The 25,922-nt window shown below is 37.4% G+C and overlaps 1 protein-coding gene across 10 annotated transcripts in view; it reads left to right on the forward strand.

Moving 5' to 3' along the window:
- Positions 1–25,922, forward strand: part of EML4 (EMAP like 4) — a 140,276-nt gene that overhangs the window by 110,833 nt on the left and 3,521 nt on the right. For all 10 annotated transcript variants that reach the window (XM_015857492.3, XM_085541195.1, XM_085541196.1 and 7 more), the window contains 13 exons: positions 318–428; positions 2,124–2,219; positions 4,166–4,300; positions 4,530–4,665; positions 6,430–6,581; positions 8,041–8,166; positions 8,282–8,413; positions 8,980–9,047; positions 13,634–13,722; positions 14,992–15,089; positions 19,983–20,070; positions 21,348–21,446; positions 25,712–25,842. In XM_015857492.3, the coding sequence (XP_015712978.2) occupies positions 318–428; positions 2,124–2,219; positions 4,166–4,300; positions 4,530–4,665; positions 6,430–6,581; positions 8,041–8,166; positions 8,282–8,413; positions 8,980–9,047; positions 13,634–13,722; positions 14,992–15,089; positions 19,983–20,070; positions 21,348–21,446; positions 25,712–25,842 (1,461 nt within the window). The remainder of the gene's footprint in view (positions 1–317; positions 429–2,123; positions 2,220–4,165; positions 4,301–4,529; positions 4,666–6,429; positions 6,582–8,040; positions 8,167–8,281; positions 8,414–8,979; positions 9,048–13,633; positions 13,723–14,991; positions 15,090–19,982; positions 20,071–21,347; positions 21,447–25,711; positions 25,843–25,922) is intronic.

Here is a 25,922-nt window from a genome sequence, read left to right on the forward strand (position 1 = left end):
GTTGTTCTGCTAAGCGTCTAAGTCTGGGGTTTGAAATTCAGGATGACTCTTCTATTATTTGTTCAGTGGTTTCAATTGCACAGAGATTTATCTTCACAAGTGCTAAGTGCCCACATGATATTTGTAGCTCCCATGCAGTGGGCAGAACCTATCTCGACTCTGGCCACTTGAGGTTCAAAATGTAGTCCAACAGCAGCACTGACACAGCTCATCTGCATTTCACCCCAGTTTGCTGCTTGGGTAGCTTGACATAACCTAATGGCTGCATCTGATGTTTTTCTGTCGATGACACTGTTTGTCCCATTGCTTTTGCACAGCCCTTGCAGCCCCATGTTAGAGTGTGGGACTCAGTGAGCCTGATGACGCTGCAGGTTATCGGCATGGGGACTTTTGAGCGTGGAGTTGGGTGCTTGGATTTTTCAAAAGCGGTAAGACAGATACTGATACTGGGGTTTAACTGATTTGTCTGACCTTTCTGAATGTGATTGCCTTGCTGACCTGCTTTGGTATTAAAACTGTTTTAGTGAAGTCTCAGTGTACTCTATAAAAACAGCTGATAATGTGCAAGGTGGAAAAACAGGAAATTGCAGTTGTAAAATTGTGGTGACAAACAAGCTCTGTGAATAAATAGGAGGCACAGAAATACTTTGGCTGGAAACTGAAGTCTGTGCTGGGCTTGGTGGTTTGGGTTTGGTTGGGGAGGGTCAAGAGGGAGCTTTTGTTTGTTTGGATGTTAAAAACAAGCATGTTACTGAGCTTCATGGAAATGTTTTAATGGGTTCTGATAGAAAGGGAAGCTTGGCTGCTTGCGCTGTAATAGGATTTTATCCATGAACAGGAAATTAAAAAATAAACTCCAATTTATGCTTCATAATTTTACATAGAATAAGAAATACAATTCTTATAAGAGTTGTCACTGTACCCACAAAATTTATCAGAGTAGTAAGAAATGAAAATGTGTTGTGTTGTTTGTCACTGATAAAATTCTCATTTCCAATTTGCTGCTGACTTTATTTTGCGTGAAATACATGTGTATTTTAATATTTAAGCTGCCTTTGTGTTTTTGCCAAATCTCTAGGACATGTGAGGCCTCCTGAAAATCCATGCTGTTATTCTTGCAGCAGCTCAGAATTGTTGTTTAAAAACAAAACAAAAAAACAAGACCAAAAATACCCCCAAAAAACCCAAACACCAAAAAGCCCAAACTCAGCTGTATTTTGCTTACACGGGATCACAGGGCAGTTTAGGTGGAAAGGGACCTCTGGTGATCTCCTCATCCAGGGCGGGACGTGTAGGACTGTGTAGGACCAGTTGGGTTTTGAGCATCTTCAGGTACATCCTGTTGAAAAATAAATGCTTATGTTCTCTTGCTGTTATTTCACCAAACATCAAACATTGCTCAGTTTCAGTTATGTGTAGGTTTTGTCCTTTAGGAAATTAAGAAAAAAACAAAACAAAAAACCCTACTTTATAAGGAAGGTATAACATAAATAAAATTATGTAAGAAGAAAACTGTAAGTCTTATCACTGTAACAAACCAGGAACCTTTTAACTTTAAGGCAAATAAAAGCATGTGCCACCATTTAATTACAAGAAGAAAAAAATAAAAACCCAGTGACCTAAGGAATTTGGAATGTTAGCTTTTATTAGACTGAAAAAGTGAATGTGAAGTATCTAGAGATGCGCTTTTATCACATAATCCTCCTAACCCACACAAAAGCAGCTGATGTTGCCAATGCTCTCTCAAGGGTTTTTTCCGCATAATTGGAATGCGTTTGCATAGTGCTGCTCATAGTAGTGTTGTACTGGGGAATAAAAATTTCAGCCACCTCTGTTTTCATAATTTGTTAGAGAACGTGTTCTGAGCTGCACAAAACAACTTCAAAATGAGCAAGGCATCCTCCAAATCTTTCCACACGTCCTTGAAGCAGCTGGTTTGTGCAAGTATGAGCCATTTCAGTTCTTTAACGCTGTAGATGCGATATCTTCTCACTTCTGTAATCACCATTTTGTTTCAAAAGTGTTACCTTGCTTCATTCAGTTTTACCAAGTGCATAGTGAAGCTACTCAGTACTTAATGCTCTGTCAGCATGGCTTGCTAATTCTTTACCTTTTTCTTTTAGGATTCTGGCACTCATTTGTGTGTAATTGATGACTCTAATGAACATATGCTCACTGTATGGGATTGGCAGAAAAAATCAAAAGTAGCAGAAATAAAGGTAAATATTATATATGTGCCTATTCTATAGTACAAATGCTTTTATTTTCAAAAATACAATAGTTTTGTGAGTTACAAATTTGATCTTATTTGGAAACAACTGTGTAATACTGCTGGGTTTTATAAAAGCACAAAAGAAATGTGTTCTTAACTTGAATGTTGAAAGATTTTTGAATATTGGAACACTTATAATTAAATTCTACGCTTATCCAAGGGCTAATCTAAATAAAGCAATCCTCTAGTCTTAATTATAAAATAATAATGATCCTGGGAACGAAGGAGCTGAAGCGATGATTCAGTCTATAATTCTGGATATTTAAATACGTATACATTTAGACTCTTAGAGGTTCCAGACATAGATTTTCTGGGTAGATATACTTCTACAGATTGCAGTTTGTTCTGCTTTCCTGATTCTCTTATGAGCTGCCGAATTTCTGTTTGAGAAGTGTTGGTGTAAAGCTGGAAACATCCAGTCCAATAACAACATGCTGCTGAATTCCCTGTTTTGAGACATCTTGTTTGCAACAAGCAAACAGATAAATATGGGTGTAAAAATGAGAGTTTTTTAAAATTTATTTTAGTCATGAGTCAGTGTGTGAAATAGACTACAAGCATATATTTCTATGTCATTTCAAACTTGCAATTTCAAATAATCAGGGTTTGGGGGCCCACATCCCCTAAATCATGTTTACTGATAATAACTGTGCACTGTTCTATAAGTGTTAATGTAATTAAATGTCTGTTTTAATATTTATTTTATTGCAGATACTTAATATCAAGCTATTTGGCACGTTCTGTAGATTTCCTTTCCCATTTTACATATATTGCATTTTGACTACTTTTACACTTGAGTCCTTGGTGCTTCAGAACAAATGCAAACAAATCAGCCATGACAACTTCAGTTATTCATCCTTAGGACTTTATCTTAGAGTATCTGGAGGACCTTCACCAACGGCTGGGTTCAGTGTGGGCAGAGAGTTCCCTCCCTTGAGCTAAATGCATTCATAAACAACAAATTAAATTTATGAAGATTGTTTTCCTAAAGTGAGCCAAAAATGTTGGAGTAGGATAGGGCCAAGGTCCAGTACTTCCCCAGGTGCTGATTCAGCAACACTTAAGTATACTCCTTTAAGGCATGTGCTTAAATACCGTAGAAGTAAAAGAGCATAAATGCACTTATGTAAGTGTTATGCAGAATAATTGCCTCCAGAAAATTACCTCGAATTAAGGTTTAGTTGAGTTTACTTTAGAAGTCAGAAAAATAACTTGTCAGTTTGTTTGTAAAATTAATTTTTTTTGTAAAATAAGGGATATAATATTCACTGAAGTGTTCGTAATTCAGTAAAAGTATATGTGGCCAGTAAAAATACAAAGGCTGCACTGTATGTTTCAGAGTTTTGAGTTGAGTTTTGAGGCTTCTTTTTGACTCTTCTTTATGGACAAAAAAAAAAAATGCAAAGGATTTTTTATAGAATTTAAGAAAGAGAATGTATATAATCCTGCTATGCTACAGTTGCCTCAGTTACTTCTATGACAGTTTTGTTACTCAGAAAAGCAAGCTGTGCAGAAACTAAACAGAGTTCAATAGAAAAACATGTTTTTGTATTTCACTCTCTTCCTGTGGCAAGATTCTTTGCTGTGCTAAAAAGCAAAGTTTTTGTGATTTGTAAGATGAACGTAAAGCACTGACCTTTTAACTGAATTTTGATTTTAAAAGCAAAACAAAAAAACATATTAAGCCAAAAACCAAGTATGAATAGACAGTACAAAAAGGATTTGTGCAGTCATTCAGCCAGCCAGCTTAGGACGGAATGCTTATAGTTTCTTTCATACATAGAACAACCTGTGTTGCTCCTCTTGCCTTTGTTCTGAAACCTGGGGTTTTACATGAGTTTCTAGTAAAAATGAAGTAGAACTTCTGAACAGATACTATTTGTTTTATTTCAGACTACAAATGAAGTTGTGCTTGCTGTAGAATTCCACCCAACCGATGCAAATACCATAATAACATGTGGTAAATCTCATATATTTTTTTGGACTTGGTGTGGCAATTCGTTATCAAGGAAGCAAGGGATATTTGGGGTAAGAATATCTTGATATCAGTTCAGTTTTAAATCAATAGAATGGTCTGCTCATACTTTCTTCAAATTTGTTTTGCTGTTGCCTCATATAGTTTAAGCAGAGTGGCAAACAAACAACAAAAAGGTTAAATTCTATTAATGTATATGCAGGGTTGTATGGATGTGGATGCATTATTCTAAGTACATAGAGTACAAGCAATTATCCCTTTCTTTTGCTTATTTTGTTTCAGAAATATGAAAAACCCAAATTTGTTCAATGTTTGGCTTTTTTGGGAAATGGTGATGTGCTCACTGGAGACTCAGGTGGGATAATACTTATATGGGGCAAAACTACTGTAGAATCTACTCCAGGAAAAGGACCTAAAGGTAGGAGATGTTCACAGTTAATCACAGATTAGATACTCTGTATAAGACAAATATAAAGAATCACATTAGAAACAAAATAAGAAGAAAAACCTGGCTATTAGTAACAAGTAATACTGAACTCCTTCAGGTCTCATGAAGTTGATGACTTAATAACAATCTGGAGTTCCTCTGTGCCCAAAGTGAATGAAAACTAGTTTATCTAAATGTTTTTCATTTTACAACTGTGCAGTTAATCATATTTCCTTTCATCCTGGGGTCTGAATGAGGCTGTGGGTTCAGTTTGAGGATTTTGCAGTCTGCATTTGTTTCCTAAGGTTTGTGCTGTACCACACTTAGTCTCAGGGGGATACTGTTAAGAGGACTTGTGTATGAAGAGAAAATGTAATGCAGAGTTATACCAGTTATGCAGATAGGAGCGTCTGGTTAAGACAGCAGTCAAATCTTGGCTGTAAAAGATAGTTTTAAACCCATTTTATTTGAAACATGGGCTAAAGTTATTCTTCAGGACAAAAGTTTTGTAGAAAAGAAAGAGAAATTATTTGTTATCCAACATATGCAGACCTGGAACAGTTGAACCCTAAGGTAACTTATAAATTCAAGGATAATTCATTTTGCTTGGCAGCTATTTCAAACACTCTGGTTTAAATTGGTATGCCAGGAAAACATTCATGTAAAAAGCAAATATTTAAAGGAAAGTTTGCTTTTGTAGGTAGATCTTTTCTTGTCAAACTGAAGTGAAAAAGTAATTTAACAAGTTATCTGATGTTTAACTTTGAAGTTCTTTTTGTGCAAAATAGCCTTTTCCATATTTAAAAGTTATCAAATACAACGTTTATTTACACCTGTTTAATTAAGCATGAGATCTTTTAGTTAGTTTAACATGTTAAGCTGGTAACCAGGCTTGAAATCAAATACTTTTTCACAGTGTAAGAGCATGCTGACTTGCTACGACTTCAGCTGTAGCCGGAGTCAGCTGAATTATGTTGTCATTTATGTGGGTGAAGTTTTAGGGTTTTTCTCAGTTGCATATATGCAATCTTCAAAGCCCTAAAATCTGCCTTTATTAAGATGTACTTTCCTACAGCAGTTCTTTTCAAATAAACACCCAATCAGAATGCAAGAATCAGAATGTTTTCTTTAATTCTGTTTTTCATTTAATTTTTTCATCCCTCTTGTTCTTTCTAGTGTTTTCCTCTGAGTAGACCACTGTATTGATAGTTGCCAAATGCTGTTTTACTATTTTTAAGTGAGTCAACATCAAGCATCAGATGTTAGGATCACACATCCTGGAAACTTTGCTATAAATAATTTGCTTTTTTTCCTCATTTTCATTCCCATAAGACTGTGTAGACAAGTCTTTGAGTTTCTTTTATTGAAATAATTCTTCTCCAATAGTTGCATCGTGAATATTTTTCAGGACTTTGGGAGTCTTTCTTGCATCTGGAAAAACTGTGTTCCCTAGGATAGCAGGAAACTTAGAGTATTTAGCAAATAATTGTGCTTGTCTTCACAAGTTTTAGGGTGGCTATGCTAAAAACGTTTCTCTTTAAAAAGACACGCCTTTTATTTTATCTTTTTATCCTGTAAGAAAACACTACCACCTTGTGTTTGCAGTACTAATGCAATGCTAATAGCCTGAAAATCCAAATGCAATTATTGATTGTGCGCTGTTACTTTACTCTCAAGCTAAAATGCACAGATCCTTGTAATCCTCAGTTGAGAAAACAAGTGGTATTTTGTATTATTTTCTTCTTTTGCATGTAGGAGTATATCAGATAAGCAGACAAATCAAAGCTCATGATGGCAGTGTATTTACCCTCTGTCAAATGAGGAATGGGATGCTACTAACAGGAGGTGGGAAAGACCGAAAGATCATTTTGTGGGATCATGATTTGAATCCTGAAAGGGAAATCGAGGTAAGAAGGCAAGAGTGACAAGGATGTTGTATTAACAAGGTATGATCAGCAGTCCTGAGCCTTCCCCTATTCCTTACATTATCTGTGGTTAGGATGAAAGCATACTTTCTGGTTGCTATCTTTTAAAGTTGCTATCTTTTAAATTTTGTAATAAAAGTGTATCAATTTGCAGCCTAGAAATGAGCCCACAAGATCTATTTTTGGGGCTTAGTTTCTTTTCTTCATCCTATTTTAGAGTATTAACTTTAGTTTTGCCTTGTGTTTTTGTAAAGTTTGCCTATCTGCATAAGGGCAGTGTTACCAGGATTTGAGGTTTTTGTCGAGCTTTTGACATTAGAGGAATAATCAGTAGGATATGTATGGATACTCTGCAGAAATTACTTGTGTTGAAGAACTTCTCTTGATTTTATCTAAAAAAAGCAGATATTTAGTGAAAATGTATGCATGTGATTTGTCTGTATGGCAGTGATGAGGATAAACTGGAAAAAATTGTACATTGTGGATTTAACAATACATGGTGTTTTTTTCCTTATTAGACAACCTCTGGAAATAGTTTATTCTCAGTTTTTCTAGCAGTGATTTACTCCCCATAACTTGTGTCCATTTATAGAAACATTCTGGTGGAACTAAACATGAATGTTAGGGAAAAGAGTTTGTTACTATCTCAAGTCCACTACTGACCATTAGAAAGCATGTCTGAGTGTTTGTAATTGCTGAGTTATGCTGTACAAGCTATAGCTCTTTCTTTTTTTTTAGACAAATATAACCAGAAGCCCATCACTCAGCTTTCTGAACAATTATTTTCTGTCCTGTAAGGCTAATATTAAAGTAAGCATGTTTTCTAAAGCAAAGCCATTTAGGAAGAAAAAAATATGCACAAATAACAACCCACAAATGCCCACCATAAAATAAAGCAGTGTATGAGAGTTCAAGCTTGCAGTAAACAAACTCAGTAAACATAGAGTCATTGCTGACATAAGACATATGAACATATACTTAAGGTTAATCATGAGGCGTTAAGATAATCAGAAAGCATTTACTGTGGGCTACAAGATTCTTCTTAATTTTCACAATGTGTTTTAGAAAGTAGACAGTAACTATATGTATTATTCCCATCCTTATGAGTTGTAAGAATGTGAAGTGCATTTATTTGGTGTATCTGATGCTTAAAAATCAGTACAACTTCATTTATTTATTTATTTATTTATTTATTTTCTGTTGAGATGTATTAAAAATAGAATAATTCCAATTGTTCTGGTGTGAGGTCCTGTTGTATCTAATGAACAAACAAATGAGGTGAGTTTAAGGTCAAGTCCTTGCCTAGTGCATACTTGATTAGATTATTCCTTCTTTCTAGGAGAACTGCTGTTCCGGTACTGTTGTGCACTATTTATGGCCTTCAGAACTAAGTTCCTGTTAAGATACATGATGTGGCTTTAAAAAATGTTTCTCTTCCTAGGTTCCTGATCAGTATGGAACAATACGAGCAGTGGCAGAAGGAAAAGCAGATCAATTTTTAGTGGGTACTTCACGAAACTTTGTTTTACGTGGAACATTTAATGATGGTTTCCTAGTAGAAGTACAGGTGAGCAAAATGATTTCTTGAACTATTACCCTAAAATTCCAAGACTTTCCCTGATTGTGTGTCAATCTGAGACTTCTTATTTTATTCTTAATCAAATCACGTGTGCTCTTTTCAGGGACATACAGATGAACTCTGGGGACTGGCATCGCATCCTTTCAAAGACTTATTTTTAACTTGTGCTCAAGATAGGCAAGTGTGTATGTGGAACTCTGTGGACCACACACTGGAATGGACCAGGCTGCTAGATGTATGTCAACCCTTCAACGTTAAATATAAAGCTGGAAAATAGGAAAAAACATTCATTTTCTGAAACATCTTTGTCCCATGTGATTGAAAGAAGCAATAATCCTGTAACTGAGGCACTGAAGATCCATTCAGAAGCTTTTGATAAGCTTAACAAGGTTCTTTAGGTGTTGTATATGCTCTAATCTGGTTAGTCTTGTCCCAAGCCATGCTAGTGATCCAGATCAGAATGAAACTCCAAGTGCTTTCTGCTTGTTGCAGTTCAACTTCCCAATTATTCAAACTATCTACAAAGGCTATAGGTACAGATGTGACAGGTTTGGTTTTAGAAGTCCATCCTTACAGTCATTGTTCATATCATATTTTGGTTAATGCTATCCTATTGTTTAGACAAAAGCATCTTTTTACTAAGATATTCGGCTTTTTACTTGTGAGAAGGTCATGTAGTATATCAGTGATCCATCTGTCTGCCGAGTAGTTTTTCACTCTGTCGGTTCACCTTAGGTTTTTAAGGTTTATTTGGAGTGTAAAGCAGGTGGGCAAATGATGTGTCTGTGCCTCCCTACATAGGAACCGGGGCACTGTGCTGATTTCCATCCCAGCGGAGCAGTGGTTGCAATAGGAACACACTCAGGACGGTAAGCAGGCATTGGTTAAGTTGTAATAAGAAGTTTAATGGAGATTCACAAGAGTTGTAGTATCAAAGCATCAGAAAATATATATATATATGTTGCTTTTTATTCTTCTGCATGGAGTGAACTACTCTAAAAAGTTGGGGGATGGGGCAGATCTTTCTTACAGGATGAAGATGGAGACAGAAGGATTATTTGACTGTTATTTTGGCTGTTGTTTTTTCTTTTCTACTTTTTGTACTAATCTTCTGTGAAAGACCAAGCCTTTGGTTTTATTCGTGTTGTGGTTTTTGGTTTTTTTTGGTGCTGGAAGGGTTTCATGAGCTTTCTGACTTCATGAAGTACCATATCTATTTTAATTGTATGTGTAACGTCAGTTGGTAAGATAAGACAGGTACAGTACAGATCATTTCTCCTTTCCAAATCAAACACGCTTGTAACCTTTTAGATTGATCTAGAGTTCCAAGTGAATGGGCTAGTATTCTGATTTTTCTTTTTTTTTTTTTGTGTGTGTAAGACAAATGTTAGCATGGCACATTTCTGCAGTGAAGTGCTGTTGAGCTGTTCATATTCATCCCAGAACTGTTGCTTATTTCAAAACTGTCAAAACGCAAGCCAGGACCTTTAACTCAGGCATCTTTTTGTGGTGGAAAAAAATTGTCTCAATTCATATCCAAATTCTCTTTGGCTCAGTATCATCTCTCTTGAAAGGAGTCCAGTGTAGTGGAGTTCTAACAAGTATCAACTAAGAGAAAAAAACAGGATATTCATAGCATTAGAAAGGTTGGAGGAGCAGCTAGGAAATCTGCTGACATTTTAATTCTATTTCTTACTTATATGTTAGTAAAATGACACATGTAAGAAAATTATTTTGTTTTTTGTTTAATCTGCCTCCTGTAAATTTTTTTATACCTAGCAACATGCCTAAAAACCATTTAAAATTTGGTTTGAAAAACTGCTGATCATATGCAACAACCTTTAACTTTCCTGGAAAAATCTAGATGTTAAATATTTTTCAAGATGCTTCTTTATCCAAAGTTGATGATACAGTCTGCAGTCAATTCATTAGGTACAAAATCAGACTGGGAAATCTAGTGTACCATTCTAAGAAAAATCTTACTCAGTTCTTGTACATTTGATTTCCGCATTGTGCCTTTCAATGTTTTCATTTCTTTTTAATTATAGCATTACACTGATTAAGTGCTTCTACCTTCATTAAACAGAGCAGAAGGTATGGGAATAATAACACTTGAGGTAGAGAAAAAGAAGATCAAGCTGTATTGCTTGGTAGCTACTAGGCATTTTAGAAATCACATCAAAGCTCAATCAAGGCAGATTGAGCAGTCAGAGCATTCAGTCTGGTGTTTGCTTTTGGCTGCTTTGGTTGTTTTCTTTCCCTGCAGCATTTAACATCATTTTTCAATTCAGCACTTCTCAATTTAAATTCATGTTATTTAAATTACTTGAGAAGCAACCTACTTACACTGTATTGGGTGAGTTTATGTCAGTGGTCTTTTTTCTTGCGGGGGTTTTTGTTCAGTTGGTTGGTGATGGGTTTTTTTGTTGGTTGTGTTGTTTTTTTTTACTAAGTTCTTACAACCAAGCAGTTACATTTTTGCCTTTCTTTTGTTCTGAAATTACACGATTAGGGATAGGTTAGAGACACAAATTAAACTGAAGTGGGGGCCTGGTAAGTGTAGAAGCAAATGAGAAATGGAGGGAGTTGTGAATCCAGATAAACAGAACAGTTTAAGATTTACTGACTAACCGCCGGCATCACGCGGTGCTTTCTGCGCCAGACAATTCGTTCTAGGGGAGTCATTTCCCAGAGGAATGGGGTTGCATGATAAATTTTGATTACTGTAAAAGAGGAGAGTCAGGCCTATAACAAGTCATTTAATAACTTACTCAGTTTGCAACCCAAAAGGCATAAAGCAAATGTTAAATGAGTCTAATTTGTTTAGGATTCAATAAACCCAAACTTTTGTGTGAGTATTATTGCAGCTCTAGTGCTGCTTTGTTTCTAGTACAGAGGTCATTGAGGCAAGGATTAGGAATGGAGCACTGACAAGGTTGGGTTTTATGTCTGAACTTGTGATATCTGAAGAAAACTGAATTTTCTGCCGCTTCCTATTCTTGTCTGTAGTTTCATGACATTGTTTTTATCAGACGAACACATCATGTTTCTGGAGTAGTTTTCACATACCTGTGATGTATTTCTGTACCACTATCCCTATTGGGACTGTCTGTACGTGGTCTGCTGCAGGTTTTGTTCCCACTTCTTTGGTATTCAGTTGTCAGTGACTAAGCCTGGTTAGGAGATAACTGATATATTTTTGTTGCTGCTGCTGTTTGCTGGAAGTGCAGAGCTAAAGAAACCAATCACTTGGGTGATTGAAGGGAACATGTTTGATTCCAGATTGCAGAAGCACAAAGAAGCAGCTGAATTAGATGTGACCAGCAGTTACTTTCCTACATAAAAATCAAAATGTCATGGTACACTGTTTCTATGGTCAACTCTTAGCATCTTTTATTCAGGAAAAACTTTGGAGAAAGACTGGTGTCTCAAAATACTATATTTTAATGCCAGTGAAACTCAGTGTGCATTCTTAAGACCTTTCTTGTGTTTCATACTACGCAATACAACTTCTGTGCTTGCATGCTTTTCCAACCTTTGAAATTATTTAATTTTTCAGAAGAAACATTAGCAGGTGGCTTACCAGCTTCAGGTAAGAACCTCAAATGGGTTCTCTAAAGAGCCAGCTTCAGAGCCAGAATGAGAGCCCTGTCCCTAATGCAGGAGCACTACTGTTCTCATTGGATATTTTGGGATGCAGCTGGCCGGCAGAAGCACGGCACAGCATGGCATGGGAAGGGGCACCTAGCTGCTGTGTGAAAGAAGGAAGCTTTTGCTTATTGCTGGGTTCATAATTAGGTTTTATTACCAGGCACCATGATTGCTGCTTGGAAGAAATAAATAGGCATAATGTTCTGGCATCTTGCCAGATAGACAGATTTTACCATATAGCATCAAAGTTTTCTGGTACAGGAAGAGCTCTTCCTAAGCAGTCTATATGGTATAAGTACACTCTCTCATTCTCATTTTCCCCCTACCAAATGTATATGTTTTTTTGTTTTTTTTATTACATTTGTTTTTCAGTATCTGTACCCTATATTCCAGTTATCAGTCAGGAAATAACGTTTTACTGTAATATTTGACCGGGACAAAGGGGTGGTGTTTGAACTGAATAGCAACTTCGATTGCATTTAGATAACTTGGAAAGCTTCAGTTATATAGATTGGAAGAAATCAAAAGACTGCATTTTGGCTTACAGTACTGTGAAGCACTGAGTGTGGTTTCTGCTGCTGTCCATTGAGAACATATGAGCTGTTTTCCACTGGTTCCATCTGCCTTGCACAAAGACTGCTCAGCAGTCAATGCCATGTGGGGCTGTTTTTTTCAAGTACATGTTATTTAATTTCTTTCTGTCATGTGGTTCTCTAACCACAGGCTGTTTTTAAGCTATCAGGACCAGGCCACTTTCCAGATGCCAAGCATCTGGACTCTGGAACATGAGCTGGAACCTCACCTTCATCCATATAAAGCAATCATGTGTGCTGCTGATCCTTGGGGATTATTCTAGGCTATACAAGTTGGTTTTGGAGTAGACTATGTTTCTTTTTCCCTTGTGTTTGCTGTCATACCCGCAGTGTGAGCTTGCTGTTTGATGCTGGGTGCATAAGCTTGGCCACTGTGTGAACAGTGCTGAGATTTGAAGTTCTAAGCACAGAAATTATATTATGATGACAAATTTAATCTATTTAATCATGTTGACATCTTCTGTTTTCATCACATGCATGTGTGTTTGTGTATAAATATATTTAAAATTAACTTTTGTTGTAATTGTCTAGCAAAAGTTTGCTGTTGTTATTAGGAGTTAAGTGCTGTTGTGAAAGGCTTTGTTTCTGCTGATCTTTCTCATTTTGTTCTCAGGGGATTTTGGGCATCTATGAACTTTTTCAGTGTGCCATACAGCTAATACTGCAGTATAGAAGTTACTGTTGAATAACAAACCAAATAGAATATGTTTTCTGTACAGGACAAACAAGAGTACGGTGAAAGTGAAAGTGTTTTTGACTCTCTCCTAAACCTACTGTGCATTGTTATTGTTTTTCACCTTTGCTTCATACAAATCAAAAAGTCAGATTTTAGATCAAAGCCATTCTTCAAAATGGAGAATTAGAAGTAGATTCAAAATTCAGCTGTAGCCTCAAGGCTTCAAGGTGCTAAGGCGCCAACAAGTTTTCTATCCAGAAGCACGTTTATGGGCCAGGAGACATTTTAGTGATTACTACAGTGTTTAAGGGAAGGGGGAAAAAAAATTCAACTGCATTTAAATATGTTAGATGTTTTTCAGTGAAAATTGTGCTATGAACCAGAAAAGCATTCTATTGAAAACAGATGTTTGCTGTGCTGCCCTTGAGGGCTAGTGTGACAAGATGAAACAAGTCAGTGATTATTGTACTTTTGCTTGCTGCTTTTTTTCTTTCTTTAGTGGACATGGAACTCACTGGAATTCTCCTCTGTCTAGGTGGTTTGTTCTGGATGCAGAAACAAGGGATCTGGTCTCAATACACACTGATGGCAACGAGCAGCTCTCAGTGATGCGCTATTCAGTAGGTAGGCAGACTTGTGCATTCAGAATAACTGTGTGTTTTAGTTTCTGTTGAATGAGATGTTTTTTGTTCTCTTAAGCTGTGTTCAACTACTCTCCAGTCACTAAAACAGAGATTTGAAAAAAATAAACTGCATTAGGGTGCTTAATACCTGAATAATAAGCATAATAATAAATGAATAATATCTGTATATTTGATTGTGTATTTCTTTTTTATGTACTTAATCTTGGAGTTTTGTAACAGCAGGCATTGTAGTCTCCTTTCCCAGCCTTTCCTTCACATTCATCTGTTCTGTTAGCTTTGTTCCCAGAAAAATTAAGAATTCTCATTTAAAATAGTTGGCGTGTTAACAGAAGAGGAAAAAGCTTCATGTTAGCATTCAATCTATTCAGGCTGTAAAATAACATTTTAATAACATTCTCAGTTAATTTTTCAGGTTTAGTAATACAAAACCATAAAACTATGTTTAGACCTATCTGACACTCAGAGAGTTGTTTGCTAAATATGTACTACGTGATTACGTGTACTCCAAAACAGTACTGAGTCTCTTCCCTTGGAGGTGACGTGACAGATCGGCAGAGGAGTTCTCTGTTAAAACTGAGTAGAAGAAGAATCTCCTAAATCTGTTTCTTGTTTGCTTTTGGATAATATGCACTGTCAGTGAGTAGAATGCTCCTCTGTTGCTGCCACTTCTGCCAAGCACAGTAATTTATTTCAAACCACTGTTGTTCATCGACGCTACAGAGGTATTTGTGACTCAAGGCAATCTTGACCACATTAACCATCTTTTTTCAAATGCAGGTAACGCTGATTAAAAAACTACTTACAATGACTGTATGATCCACGTGCTGTTTAGACCTTATTTAGTGCTAATTTATGTGAAATCCACTTCCCCCACCCCTCTTAAAAAAAAAAAAAAATAACACCAACCCTATAAATTTGGAGTAAATGCTGTTCTGCATTTTTAGTAATACAGAAAACTCAAGCCTGCCTTCTGTCAGCGGTTTCCAGAAATGTAGTGCAATCTGAGGATTTGTACTTTGTCTATTGGACTTTAATCAAAAAGAACAGAGGCGAAAGGATTTGTCCAAAAAACTTACTTTCAAAGTAAAAAGATACTAACTGAAAACCAATATAAACAGTTACATATCCTTAAATACCATTTGTAAGCAATAGCTTAATTGAGACAATTGTCTTAGTGATAAATTTGAAATCGTTAAAATTTGAAAAAGTTATGTTAATTTATATCAAATATTTTAATTTTCTGTTATAGATGGCACCTTACTTGCAGTTGGATCCCATGACAACTTTATTTACCTCTACATAGTGACAGAAAATGGAAGAAAGTATAGCAGACACGGAAAATGCACTGTAAGTTTTGGAGCAAATATAAACAATTCCTCTTATGTTTTGATGTTATATGCAAGCTAAGATTTTAAGCAGTGGAACAAAAAGAAATTCTCTAGATTGATGTTTTTCCACTTTTCATTTTGATTATAATTTTTACATCTTTTTCAGTGCTTGTTTAATTTTAAACTTCATTCTAATGCGTACTGCAACTGTTAGTTTTCAGGTGAACACCTTTGCATCAAATTGCCCACGCTATTAACTGTTCTTTGAAATGGGAAAATAACAGTAAGGTGCAGAAATATCTTTTTATTTATATGCTGAAAGTCTTTCTGGGAAAACATTTCACTTGTTTGGGATTATTTTTTCAAAGAATCATAAAATGACTTGGGTTGGAATTGACTTTAAAGACCATTTAGTTCCAACCCATGTGCCCCAGACAGAGATGCTTCCCATAGATAGATTGCTCAAAGCCCCCATGCAGTGTGACCTTGATGGGGCCAGAGATGGGGCATCCACAGCTTCTCTGGGCAATCTATTCCAGTGCCTCGGTACCCTCAGAGTAAAGATTTCTTTCTAATATCTAATCTAAACCTTCCCTCTTTTAGTTTACTGCAATACCCTTTGTAATCCTACCCTCTTTTATTTTATGGGCATTACCCTTTGTCCTGTAACTACACTCCCTGGTAAAGAGTCCCTCCTCAGCTTTCCTATAGGCCCACTTTAGATACTGGAAGGTCTCAGCAGAGTCTTCCCCAGGTTGAACAACCACAGCTCTGTCAGCCTGGATTGTGTTGGTTCAGCAGGGCCAAGTGCAGGGTCCCACACCTAGACTGGGGCAATCCCAAGCTGGGTAAAGAATGTATTGAGGGCAGCTCTGAGGAGAAGGACTTGGGATTGTCAGTTGATGAAAAACTCAGTATGAAAGGGCACTTTCAGCCAAGAAAGCCAACCATATTCTGGGCTGTATCAAAAGCAGCGTGCCCAGAAAGTCAGGGAGGTGATTGTACCCTCGCTGTTCTGCCTTTGTGAGACCTCACTTGCAGTACTGCATCCAAGTCTGGGGTCCCTAGCACAAGAAGGGCATGGGGCTGTTGTAATGGGTCCAAAGCAGGACCACGAAGACAAGCTGAGTATGTGGCCTATCTCTCAAGTCCAGGTCCCTCCAGTGTGTTGAGCATACCAAACTGCTTGATGTCATAGTTCTTGCTATGTCCCTATTGATCACATACTTCTTGGACCACAGTAGAATTAGATTGATGCAATTTCATTAGAGTATATAATTTTGGAGACTGCAAATAAGCACTATTTTCAGCTCGTTTTTTTATTACAACATTTGGAATAATACCAGTGAATTTCTGGCTCACGGTAAATAAATGCAAGTGTTGTGCAAGTAATGAAGTTTATTTTAGTCCTTACATTTACGTGATGTCCCAGTGCTAAAAAAGATTGGTTTCAAAAAAGACATAGTTTTTTTTTCCTTTTCTTTTTAAGTTGTCTAACACCCTGGCTTTGGTTCAGCCATCTCTCTAGGTTATTGGGAATATTTACATAATGAACATCTGATCCTCAGTGGGATTTGTAAATGATATCACAGAACTAGGCTCACATATCAAATGTGGCTTTTGTTGTGTTCTTTTTTTAAAGAATGCATCCCCTCCTCAAAACATTTCTCATGTGTTTATAATCAGTTGGATTTCTTTAGTTTTAAAAATAAAGAACCTTCTCAAGCTGTTTTCTTAATTTGAAATTGGGTGTGAGAGAACTATAAGCCTAAACTATGCTTTGTAATATGTTATGTTGGTAATCTTTGTTACAGAATTCACAGTGGAACCTGCTGGGGGTGGGAAACAGCTGGTTATTGGCAAGTCCTTTAGTACCACATGTAGTATCTTTGAGAGATTTCCAGTTTCCAGGTCATTTAGCTGAGGACACCCCATACCACCCAGTCCACACTGTTTGAACACTGGGCATGCTGGGGACTCCTTTGGGTCGCTGTTTTTTCCCCAGCACAGCATTTTAGGTACACAGGATAATATCACTAATGACTTCTAAACTTTAAATGCATAATATTTATCTTGCAAAATGTCCACCAGGTTGTCCAAGTTCTTTGAAGATTTGTGAGATCATTTATTTCTTTATATCTTGTTTGTTGCTTTCAAGAGAGAGAATACTGTAATTTAAACCAGCATCAACTGGTTTTCAGGCTCCTTGCCCTTTTGTTGTGGGACAGTATTCCAGAGAGAAATTAGTTTGTTGATAATGCCACTTTATTTCAGTAGCAAATGTGTTAATAAGCAGCCTCATAATTCCAAATCAGCTGAAAATATTGATCAACTACCAGTTTTCTGTGCACTGAGGATGGTGAAGCTGAGCTGAAACAGAAAGTAACACCCCACTGGAAAGTGTTTCACTCCTTCCCTATCCTTTTTGTCCTTGTGCACCCCAAAACTATTTCAGATATGCAGCTTCTCTTCACATGTCTGTCTGCCTACCATGGGCTGTAAAAATTGAGGTGGAAGAAATAAGCATTTTTATACTCAGACATGAACAAGAATTTGTGTTTCAGTGCTGATTTCTGTTAACTGTTCTTTTTCAGCCTGAGCAACTGCATGTAGAAGCCAAAATTAGCAGCCTGCTTTCTGTTGAGGCTGAGCTGCTCTGACCCTTCCAGCCCGAGCGGATGGCAGCAGCCTGTGAGCTGACCAACTGCATTGCAGGGATACTGGTTGAGTTTTACCCACCCCTGTGCCAGAGGGCCAAAAACAGCTTGACGTGAAGCAGGGTGGCTCCCAGGAGTGCTCAGGACCTGGGGAAGTCCTGGCAACGACCTGGGTACTGGCACTGTGATCCTTTGGCATTCCTCTGTCATCCAGTAGCCTCACGAGTGACCTCCAAGTAGTATGACTCAGTCCTCCTGCTAGTCAACTTCTGGTTGTTTCTTCCAACTTGTAAACATAGTTTGAATACTTTCAGAAGGATTTTATCTACTGAACCAGCATCAGCTTGTGTATAAGGGCTATATTCCCAGTGTTAGATTTTAATTCCCTTTCAGTCATGGTAAGGCTTTCTGGGGCTCCTGCAGAGGCATGGCTGTGACCTGTAGCATATCTCCGCAGTGAGCGGTGGTGATGGCTATGATCAGAAGGAATTCCAGATTAGCTGAAATGACTGCTTTGGCTTGTGCAGCTGTTTTTCAAGGGCTCCAGTTATGCAGACAGCAATGTGGAGGTATGGGCTAGGTTATGAACTTCCTATGTGTCAGCAGCTCAAGGCTGGCCAGAGCTGTCTGTTAGCAAAGGAGGAGCAAGTACTCTGCGTTTACCAAGAGAGCTGCGGGCTGAAAGCTGTGTGAGCAGCCATGCTGAAGTATCTGATGTGCTAAGATTAGCTTGAATAAATGCCCATCCTGTAGGCTGTGGACATTTTGACTATTGTACCGCTGAGGTCTGAAACAGACAAACATTTTCAATAGAGAGGGTTTTCAGGTGGTCGAATTACTTTTCTAGCCAGAGATAATGTGAGTGATTATGGTCATCGTATATAAAGGTACAGAAGAGAGTAAAACATTGCTTTATTATTAATAGCTACAGAAGAAGGTTTTTAATAAAAATTTGGATTATTCTTCTTTAAAAATAGTGGCAAAGTTATATTCCAATTCATCACGCAGGGATCGCTTGCTCGAAGGGATTTTCCAGCATGGAGCCCCCTGGCCAATTGCATTGTTCTCTTCCCACCACCCCTAGGAATTTTAACAGCTGCCAAATGTCTGGCAGGATTTAGTAAATGACTGACCAATTCTTTTCCATCTTGGAGTTAGCTTGCAAAATTGAAGGCTTGGAAAATAAGAGGGTGAAAAGAATCCTAGCCAGTACTGCATTTATTTTTTTTGTCAAATACCAAGTTTGCCTTTTGATACAGTATATCCTACCCATGACTGCAGTGTAGTTATGTCAGTACACAGAAACTAGTTCATAAATAAATCTTAAAGGATAGCTTTTCTCCTAAGCGTTTTTGGAGTGTTTTACAGAGGACCTAATGACAGACAGAGCAGGTTATATTTCCACATGTAACCCTGGGAGCAGTCAGCATCTCTATGCCATGCTGAAGAAGAGGTTGACATGGCAGTTGGACCAGCCCTGTGGGCCCTGTGGGATGCTCAGGAATAGGCACTGCTGCAGTGCCACAGAACCTTGAGGGAGCTGAGGGGCAATGTCTTCCTGATGAGTAAGGGAGGAAAACGGGCGGCTGTCTGTCATGGAGGTGGTGTGCTGTTGCCCAGCAGGTGGTTGGGGAAGGAAAAAAAATAAGCAGTCTTGCCTTGGGGAGAGGAGCAGAGAGAAGAAATAGAAAAGTAGAATAAGAAAAGAATGAAATGAGTGTCATTTCTACAAAAATAAATAAATATATAATTTTTACCCTTTAGAAATATGCAGTTTTTAAGATAAGCAAAGAGAGAAATAATCTCAAGATGGATGCATATATTTGAAATTATTTTGAATGGATAGTGAAATGAAGTGTTCAGACGAGATCCAAAAGTGATCCCTTGCAAGTTAACTTGCCTTTCTGAATTAGTCACAGTGTATACTTTCTTAATGCAAGTACGAATGTGAGCTCATCAGTATTTCAGCAGTGTACCTTCTCGGAGTAAATCACGCTGTGGTCCAGGTGGGACGACAGTGTTTACCCTTGAGGAATCCGCCGTACCATGGGGAGGCAGGGTGCCCAGCTGCATGTGCTTGGCTGCTCGTGAGTGTGGCTCTAGGCAGTAAGCAGCCTTTAAAGGAGTGCAAGTAGCTGGAAGTGGGTGGGGAGGTGTGTTTTTTCCTGTTAACTGTCCCAACCATAGATGCAACTTCTGCTGTTATTTTATTTAAAATATGTGTTTCATGCTGATGTTAATGCATTCTTCCATAGGGACATTCCAGCTATATTACACACCTTGATTGGTCCCCAGACAACAAGCATATAATGTCAAACTCAGGAGACTATGAAATTCTATACTGTAAGTATGACGTGAAATGTACTGGAAACAAAAACATGCATTAACTATCACAATATTTAGAAGAATGTGTTTGATTGAGTCCGTGTGAAATGCTCACTGACTAATTTGAACTCCTGTAACCTGATATCTTGATGTTATTCAGAGCTGTGTGTTACCTAATGGCAATGCCAAATATAGCTTACTTCTTTACAAGGTCATAAATTAAGTTAACAGCTTAGAATTTACAGAACAAGTGGTGCTACGTTTTGATGTTGGCTCAAATCTCCATAGATTGAAAATAATATATATTGTTGTTTAATTTGTGTCAACAGTACCGGTTATTTTGAGGGGATAATATCAGCAGGTCTCTACGTCTGTTCTTCTTTGTTGGGGTTTTTTGTTTGTCTGTTATCTTGACTTTGACTGGTGATGTCAAGAACTGAGCAAAGCAATAATATTACGTTAATGAGCTAATGATTATCTTGTTTTCACATTTGTCTTTATTATATGTGAAAATATGGATTTAATACATAGTTGTTAGGCTGCAAGTTCAACTTTAGTGTATATCAATCTACGCTATTTTTTTATTTAATGTTCATATAGTTTTAGCGAGGAAAAAAGGGACTGTAGTTCTGTTGCTGCATAGACAAGAAGAGCCAGAAGTTTCAATATGTGACATGTTAACATGTTCTTTCTGTTTGTCACTGCTTAGGCTTCAAATCTAGATAGTGCAGTGTCTGACTGTAGGAAAAGAAAGTGTTGGTGGTAATAACTACCTGCACAGGCAAGCAAAGAGCTGTAACCCATTGGCACTAGACTGGTTTGTTGAAAGACAGACATTATGTTGGGAAGCAATGTTTCCTTTCTAGAACAAGTTGAAAATCTGTCCAAGTCTCCTCTGGCAGTAGTTTTTAGCGTGTCCATCAGGCTGGTAGGAAAGAGACATTTGGCTACTACATTAAAGTTTTTATTGCATCATGACATTTTGTAGGCTATTCTACTGTAGCGGTGGGCTCAAACTGCAGGGAAGTGTATTCGAGGTGTGCTAATCTGAAAATGGAAATGGAAACTACTAGGCTGAGCATCAGGTGTCTAGAAGTTATTGGTGTATCTTTGTCTCTACAGTGTAGTTCCAAGTTGGTCTTAAGATTTGTTACTGTTTCTATTAATTTTAGTATGGTTAGGCTGCGGTTGGACTTCATGATCTTCAAGGTCTTTTCCAACCTGGGTAATTCTATGATTCTATGTGTATAAATGCGAGGCTATATGCTGTAACTCTTAATTCACTTTTATTACAGGGGACATTCCAAGTGGCTGCAAGTTAATCAGGAATCGTTCTGACTGTAAGGATATAGATTGGACGACATACACTTGTGTGCTAGGCTTTCAAGTGTTTGGTAAGCACCATTTCATTTGCTTTTAAGCTACTTGATGCTTTTGTGATTTCTTTCTGGGATGGAGGGGTCAGCCCAAAGAGGCTGACTATTGTACTTGTCTGTGCTACAGAGCACCTGATGCTGCACAGCGTAATTGTAATTGATATCTATTAAAGCTTGAAGTGTAGTATTTGATTTTTCTGCTGTCATTTTAGACTACTGTCTTTGGGGAGCTTGAACTAGAAAGCTGGTATTTTTAAGTGCTCTTATGGTACAGGTAGATTGCTCTTTTCATATGTTGATATGGAATAGGAGGAAGACTGTGCAAGTGTAAGATACAGTTTATAACTTAAAATCATGACAGCACCTTGATAGCTGTAGTACAAAATGAAAAATAGACACTGGTTCTAAAGATTAATAGTGCTTAGAAAGTAGAAGATTGCTTACCTAATGATTTATTTCTTAAATGTAGGGGAAAAAATAGTTTAACAGCTGACAGATATATATTAATAATCTAGTCTGGGACTGTATGCAACTAGTCCAAGCAGCACCTGCTGATAGCAGCTTTGTTGACCTTGAACAAATTGCTTCTCTGTGTTCAGATGAAAAGTACAACTTGTGTGAGCAGGATGCTGAATGTCTTGCTTCTACCTCCAGTCAGATACCTTTCTCAGTTGTTCACATTGTAGAAAACGCCAAAAGCAGGTAAATCAGCTGTTTCTTTAGAAGTGAAGGTTAGGTCAACGAATCTTTTCTTCTCAACTGCAGGAGTTCATTTCTGAATATCAGTTTATACAGGGTAGAAAAACAATTAGGTAACTTAAGTGCTTTCTTGTAGCTTCTGACAGCTATCATGTATATTTTTAGGATTGTCAGTTGCTTAATGAGCAACTAGTCAAAAGATTAGTTAGCAACTAATCAAAGGTTTGCAGGTTATTTGGGAGCTAACACTAATGCTCTTGCATGGCATAGAAATTAGGTGGAAGGAATCTGGGGGCTTTATACCCAGACCTCATGTCTCTGAGTTCCAAAATTCTGAGGCAAAGCAGAGTGAATAAAGGGGTCAGGGAAGGAATCTGACTAGTTAATAAACTGCATAAGTATTCTTTAGGTGTTCAGAGCTTGAGAGTAGCTATTAGAAATAAACAGGCATTTGCTCTTCCTGGAGCTGAATACTGTTGCTTAATGCAATTTTAATAAAACATATTGGCTGCCATTATCGAGATAAATATGTACCAAATTGTCTATGTGCATGTTTTTATTCATTTTGTCTGTGAAATTTAGATTGGATGGCTGTTTCCTCCTGATGCTCTCTACAAGTAAACCTGAGCTGACTAAGTCTATCAGTTCATGGTAGTCATTTCCTCATTTTGCTGCTGTGGGGCTACAACAGAAAAAATAACATAACACAAGTGCATTTTTGAAGTGGAATATCAAAAGATTCAGGAAACAGTAGCATGAAAATCAAAGCTCTCTATTCCATGCTAATATGACCTTTCTCCTGGAGCAATGAAAGCACTTTGTAAGGCAAATGAAATGACTGTTCTTTCTGGCATAGCCTGAGATCTGAAACCACTTATTGTTTTATTTGGAGTACTTTTATCTACCAAAAATTTGAGGTAGAAGAAGGTGCCTCTATTGCTGCTGATGGAGTTATGTCACTTGGTGTGATATAAGACAGAAAAAATAACAGGAGCAGCTGATCCCAGCATTTTCCCAAAAGGGTCTGACATGGAAGTGCATATGAAACAAAGGTTTGGAGTTGAGTCCTTCCATGCAGAGTAAATGGCACCCACTGATATTTATCAGTGCTTGTTGAACTTTTATGGAGACAAAACAGTGGATGTAAATGAGCACAGTGAGGCAGTGGGTGATGCTTTTCAGCAGTGGAGACAGCATCATTGGATCATGCAGACTCTTGTTCTTCACTGGTTAAAATACATAGCTAGTGGTGGTGACTGTGTTAAAAATGAATGTTTCGTAGCTGAGAATTTGCTCTATCAAATAGTGTTATTAAGCTCTTTGTATCTGTTGTAGTTTCCATAGAAATAAGTAGGAGGCATTACTTTTGGAGCATCCTACGTATTTAAACTTACTAGTCAAGATTCATTATGCTTTAATTTTATACTGTCTGGTGGTTTGACACCCTTTTCAGAATCCTATAATTGTGGCGTGATCCCAGACAAAGGCAAGAATTTTCCCATTAAATCAGACAGTGCAGATATTTGCTTCTGGCTTTGACACCAGGGTGAGCTGGCTCAGGGATCCAAAAACCCGGGCACTGCTCACTTTGATGTTCAGGAGGAGAGGGCTGAGTTTATGGGATTTAGGCTTTCAGGAGCATGTGTTTTACAAATCCAGCACTGTGGATGGTGTCTGTATGCACAGGCACTGCACTGTTTTTGGCAGATGAAAGAGGATGGAAGCATACAGTGGGGATGAGAATAGCATCGCTTCGTTTTGGCTCTCAATATTACTGTAGTGGCTTAGTGGTATCCTCAGTCTGCACTCAGAGCACTTGAAGTCACTCACTTGTTTACTGCACATTCTCCACTCTTCTCTCTGAGCAGATTCTTTTGAGAGGCTTACTGGCCAGCAACAGAATTTATTAAAATTAAAGTGCAGTTGTTGAAGTCCTATTATTTCAGTGGTTGCTTTTATTTCTTATTTTAAAGTTCTTAAAAACTCAGAACTTGGTCACTTTAATGCCTTAGCTTCACATGCTATCAGCTACATGGAAAGCAAACGCTGCTTTATTATAATAAAATGTTGTCTGGCATTTATAACTGCTCAAGGAATTTTTGAACACAAAAAAGATGTTTAATAAGGGACACAATCTTGAATATCAGTCTTTAATCTTAAATTAAAAAGAAGAGGAAATAGCACAGCTGTTTAGTACCACCTGACTTAGGTGCTAGCTAAAAATTCAGGAAAATGGTTTGAAGTTCATTTATTCCTCCCATCTGATGACAGTATTTTATATAAGGAATGCAGGAAAAAGTTAAAATTAGTTCATTTTGAGCTACTTGGAAATTGTTTAATATATTTTTCAGATTGAATTCATTGGTGCAAGAGTACTAAAATATTTCTGAATACTTTCCACAGCATTTCATGTCTTTAGTGAATAATATGCCATGTACTCTGTTGGCACTGCAATAAATGTGATAAGCTGCCTTTGTTATTGGTCAGAGAAAATAAGTTCTCACTTCACCTACTGAAGGACTGGGGGGGGGGCAGGGAGGGGAAACAACTTTAAAATTGAATTGTTTTTGCCATGTTGCTTAAAAAGAAGAAAATGTAGGAGTTTGGAAAGATAAGGTAGTGCCATGTCTGACATTTGTTTTGTATAAGGTAGTCAACAGCATGTGCTTTTTATTCCATCAAACCCAGTGATTATAAGAAGGTTTTTCCATATCTTGTGATGAATATCTTTCTCAGTAAATCAGACACAAAATTCTTCTTTTGAGATGGAAAAAAAAAATTAAAGGGAAAAAAATCCTTATAACTCTCAGGTTAGTAAAAAAAAAAATTAATCTCAGCTACAAAATCTGGCACCATTGGCATAAATTTCTATCTTACGATACCTTGCTTAATTTTCTTTCATTTTTTCTCACAGATGTCAATCACCAGTTTCCTTATGGTAATCTCTGAGGTCTTTATTTTTGTTCAAACTATAGCTTCACCCCTCCCCAAATTGTTCATCCAACTGCTTTTCATCCAAGCAATGTTGTTATTCTTTTGTCTAGACATATCAGTGTCTTATTTTTTTTACTTATAAGCATATTGAATTGTACTTAAGCAGTTGACAGCACTTTCATCTATGAAACTTGTACAGTCTGGGTTTCTGTGTAAAATATCATCAATCGTCTCTGTTGAATCATGCAACAACAAAAAAAAAATGACCTCTGAATAACGTACAGTACTTTGGCTTGTTCCACACTTCAGCAGCAGTTTTGCTTTTAAATGCTTATATGTAAGTCAGTGCTGATTTACCAGTCTAAGCAATAAACTTAATCTTAGAATCAGCCTTAGAGAAGACTGAGATTTTCATCAGAAAATACATCAAGCCCAAGGGGCTATCTGGCCCAGGGTTGAGGACCTGGGGGTAAAAGGGACTGTGGGAGGAACAGCATGAAACTGACAATGACTACAACATTTAATTCAACACCTGCTCCATTTTCCAATTCAATTTCCTCCTCTTCTTTTGTTAAGCTTGTCTGTCATGGCTGTTTAGATTTTGTTTGATAAATATCTCCTATCCAAATATCTGTGCTTCTCTCTCCTAGGAGTATGGCCTGAAGGATCAGATGGGACAGACATAAATGCTCTTGTCAGATCCCACAATCGAAAAGTGATAGCAGTTGCTGATGATTTTTGTAAGGTCCATCTCTTTCAGTATCCCTGTTCCAAGCCAAAGGTAAGTCTAGACCAGTCTGTATCTTATGTGCATGCTTGCACTACATGACGCCTTCCTTTCCAGACTGCCTTCAGCCTGGT

The sequence above is a fragment of the Coturnix japonica genome, chromosome 3, assembly GCF_054131305.1.
Source record: "Coturnix japonica strain WE chromosome 3, WE-NBRP24, whole genome shotgun sequence".
Classification (NCBI taxonomy): Eukaryota; Metazoa; Chordata; class Aves; order Galliformes; family Phasianidae; genus Coturnix; species Coturnix japonica.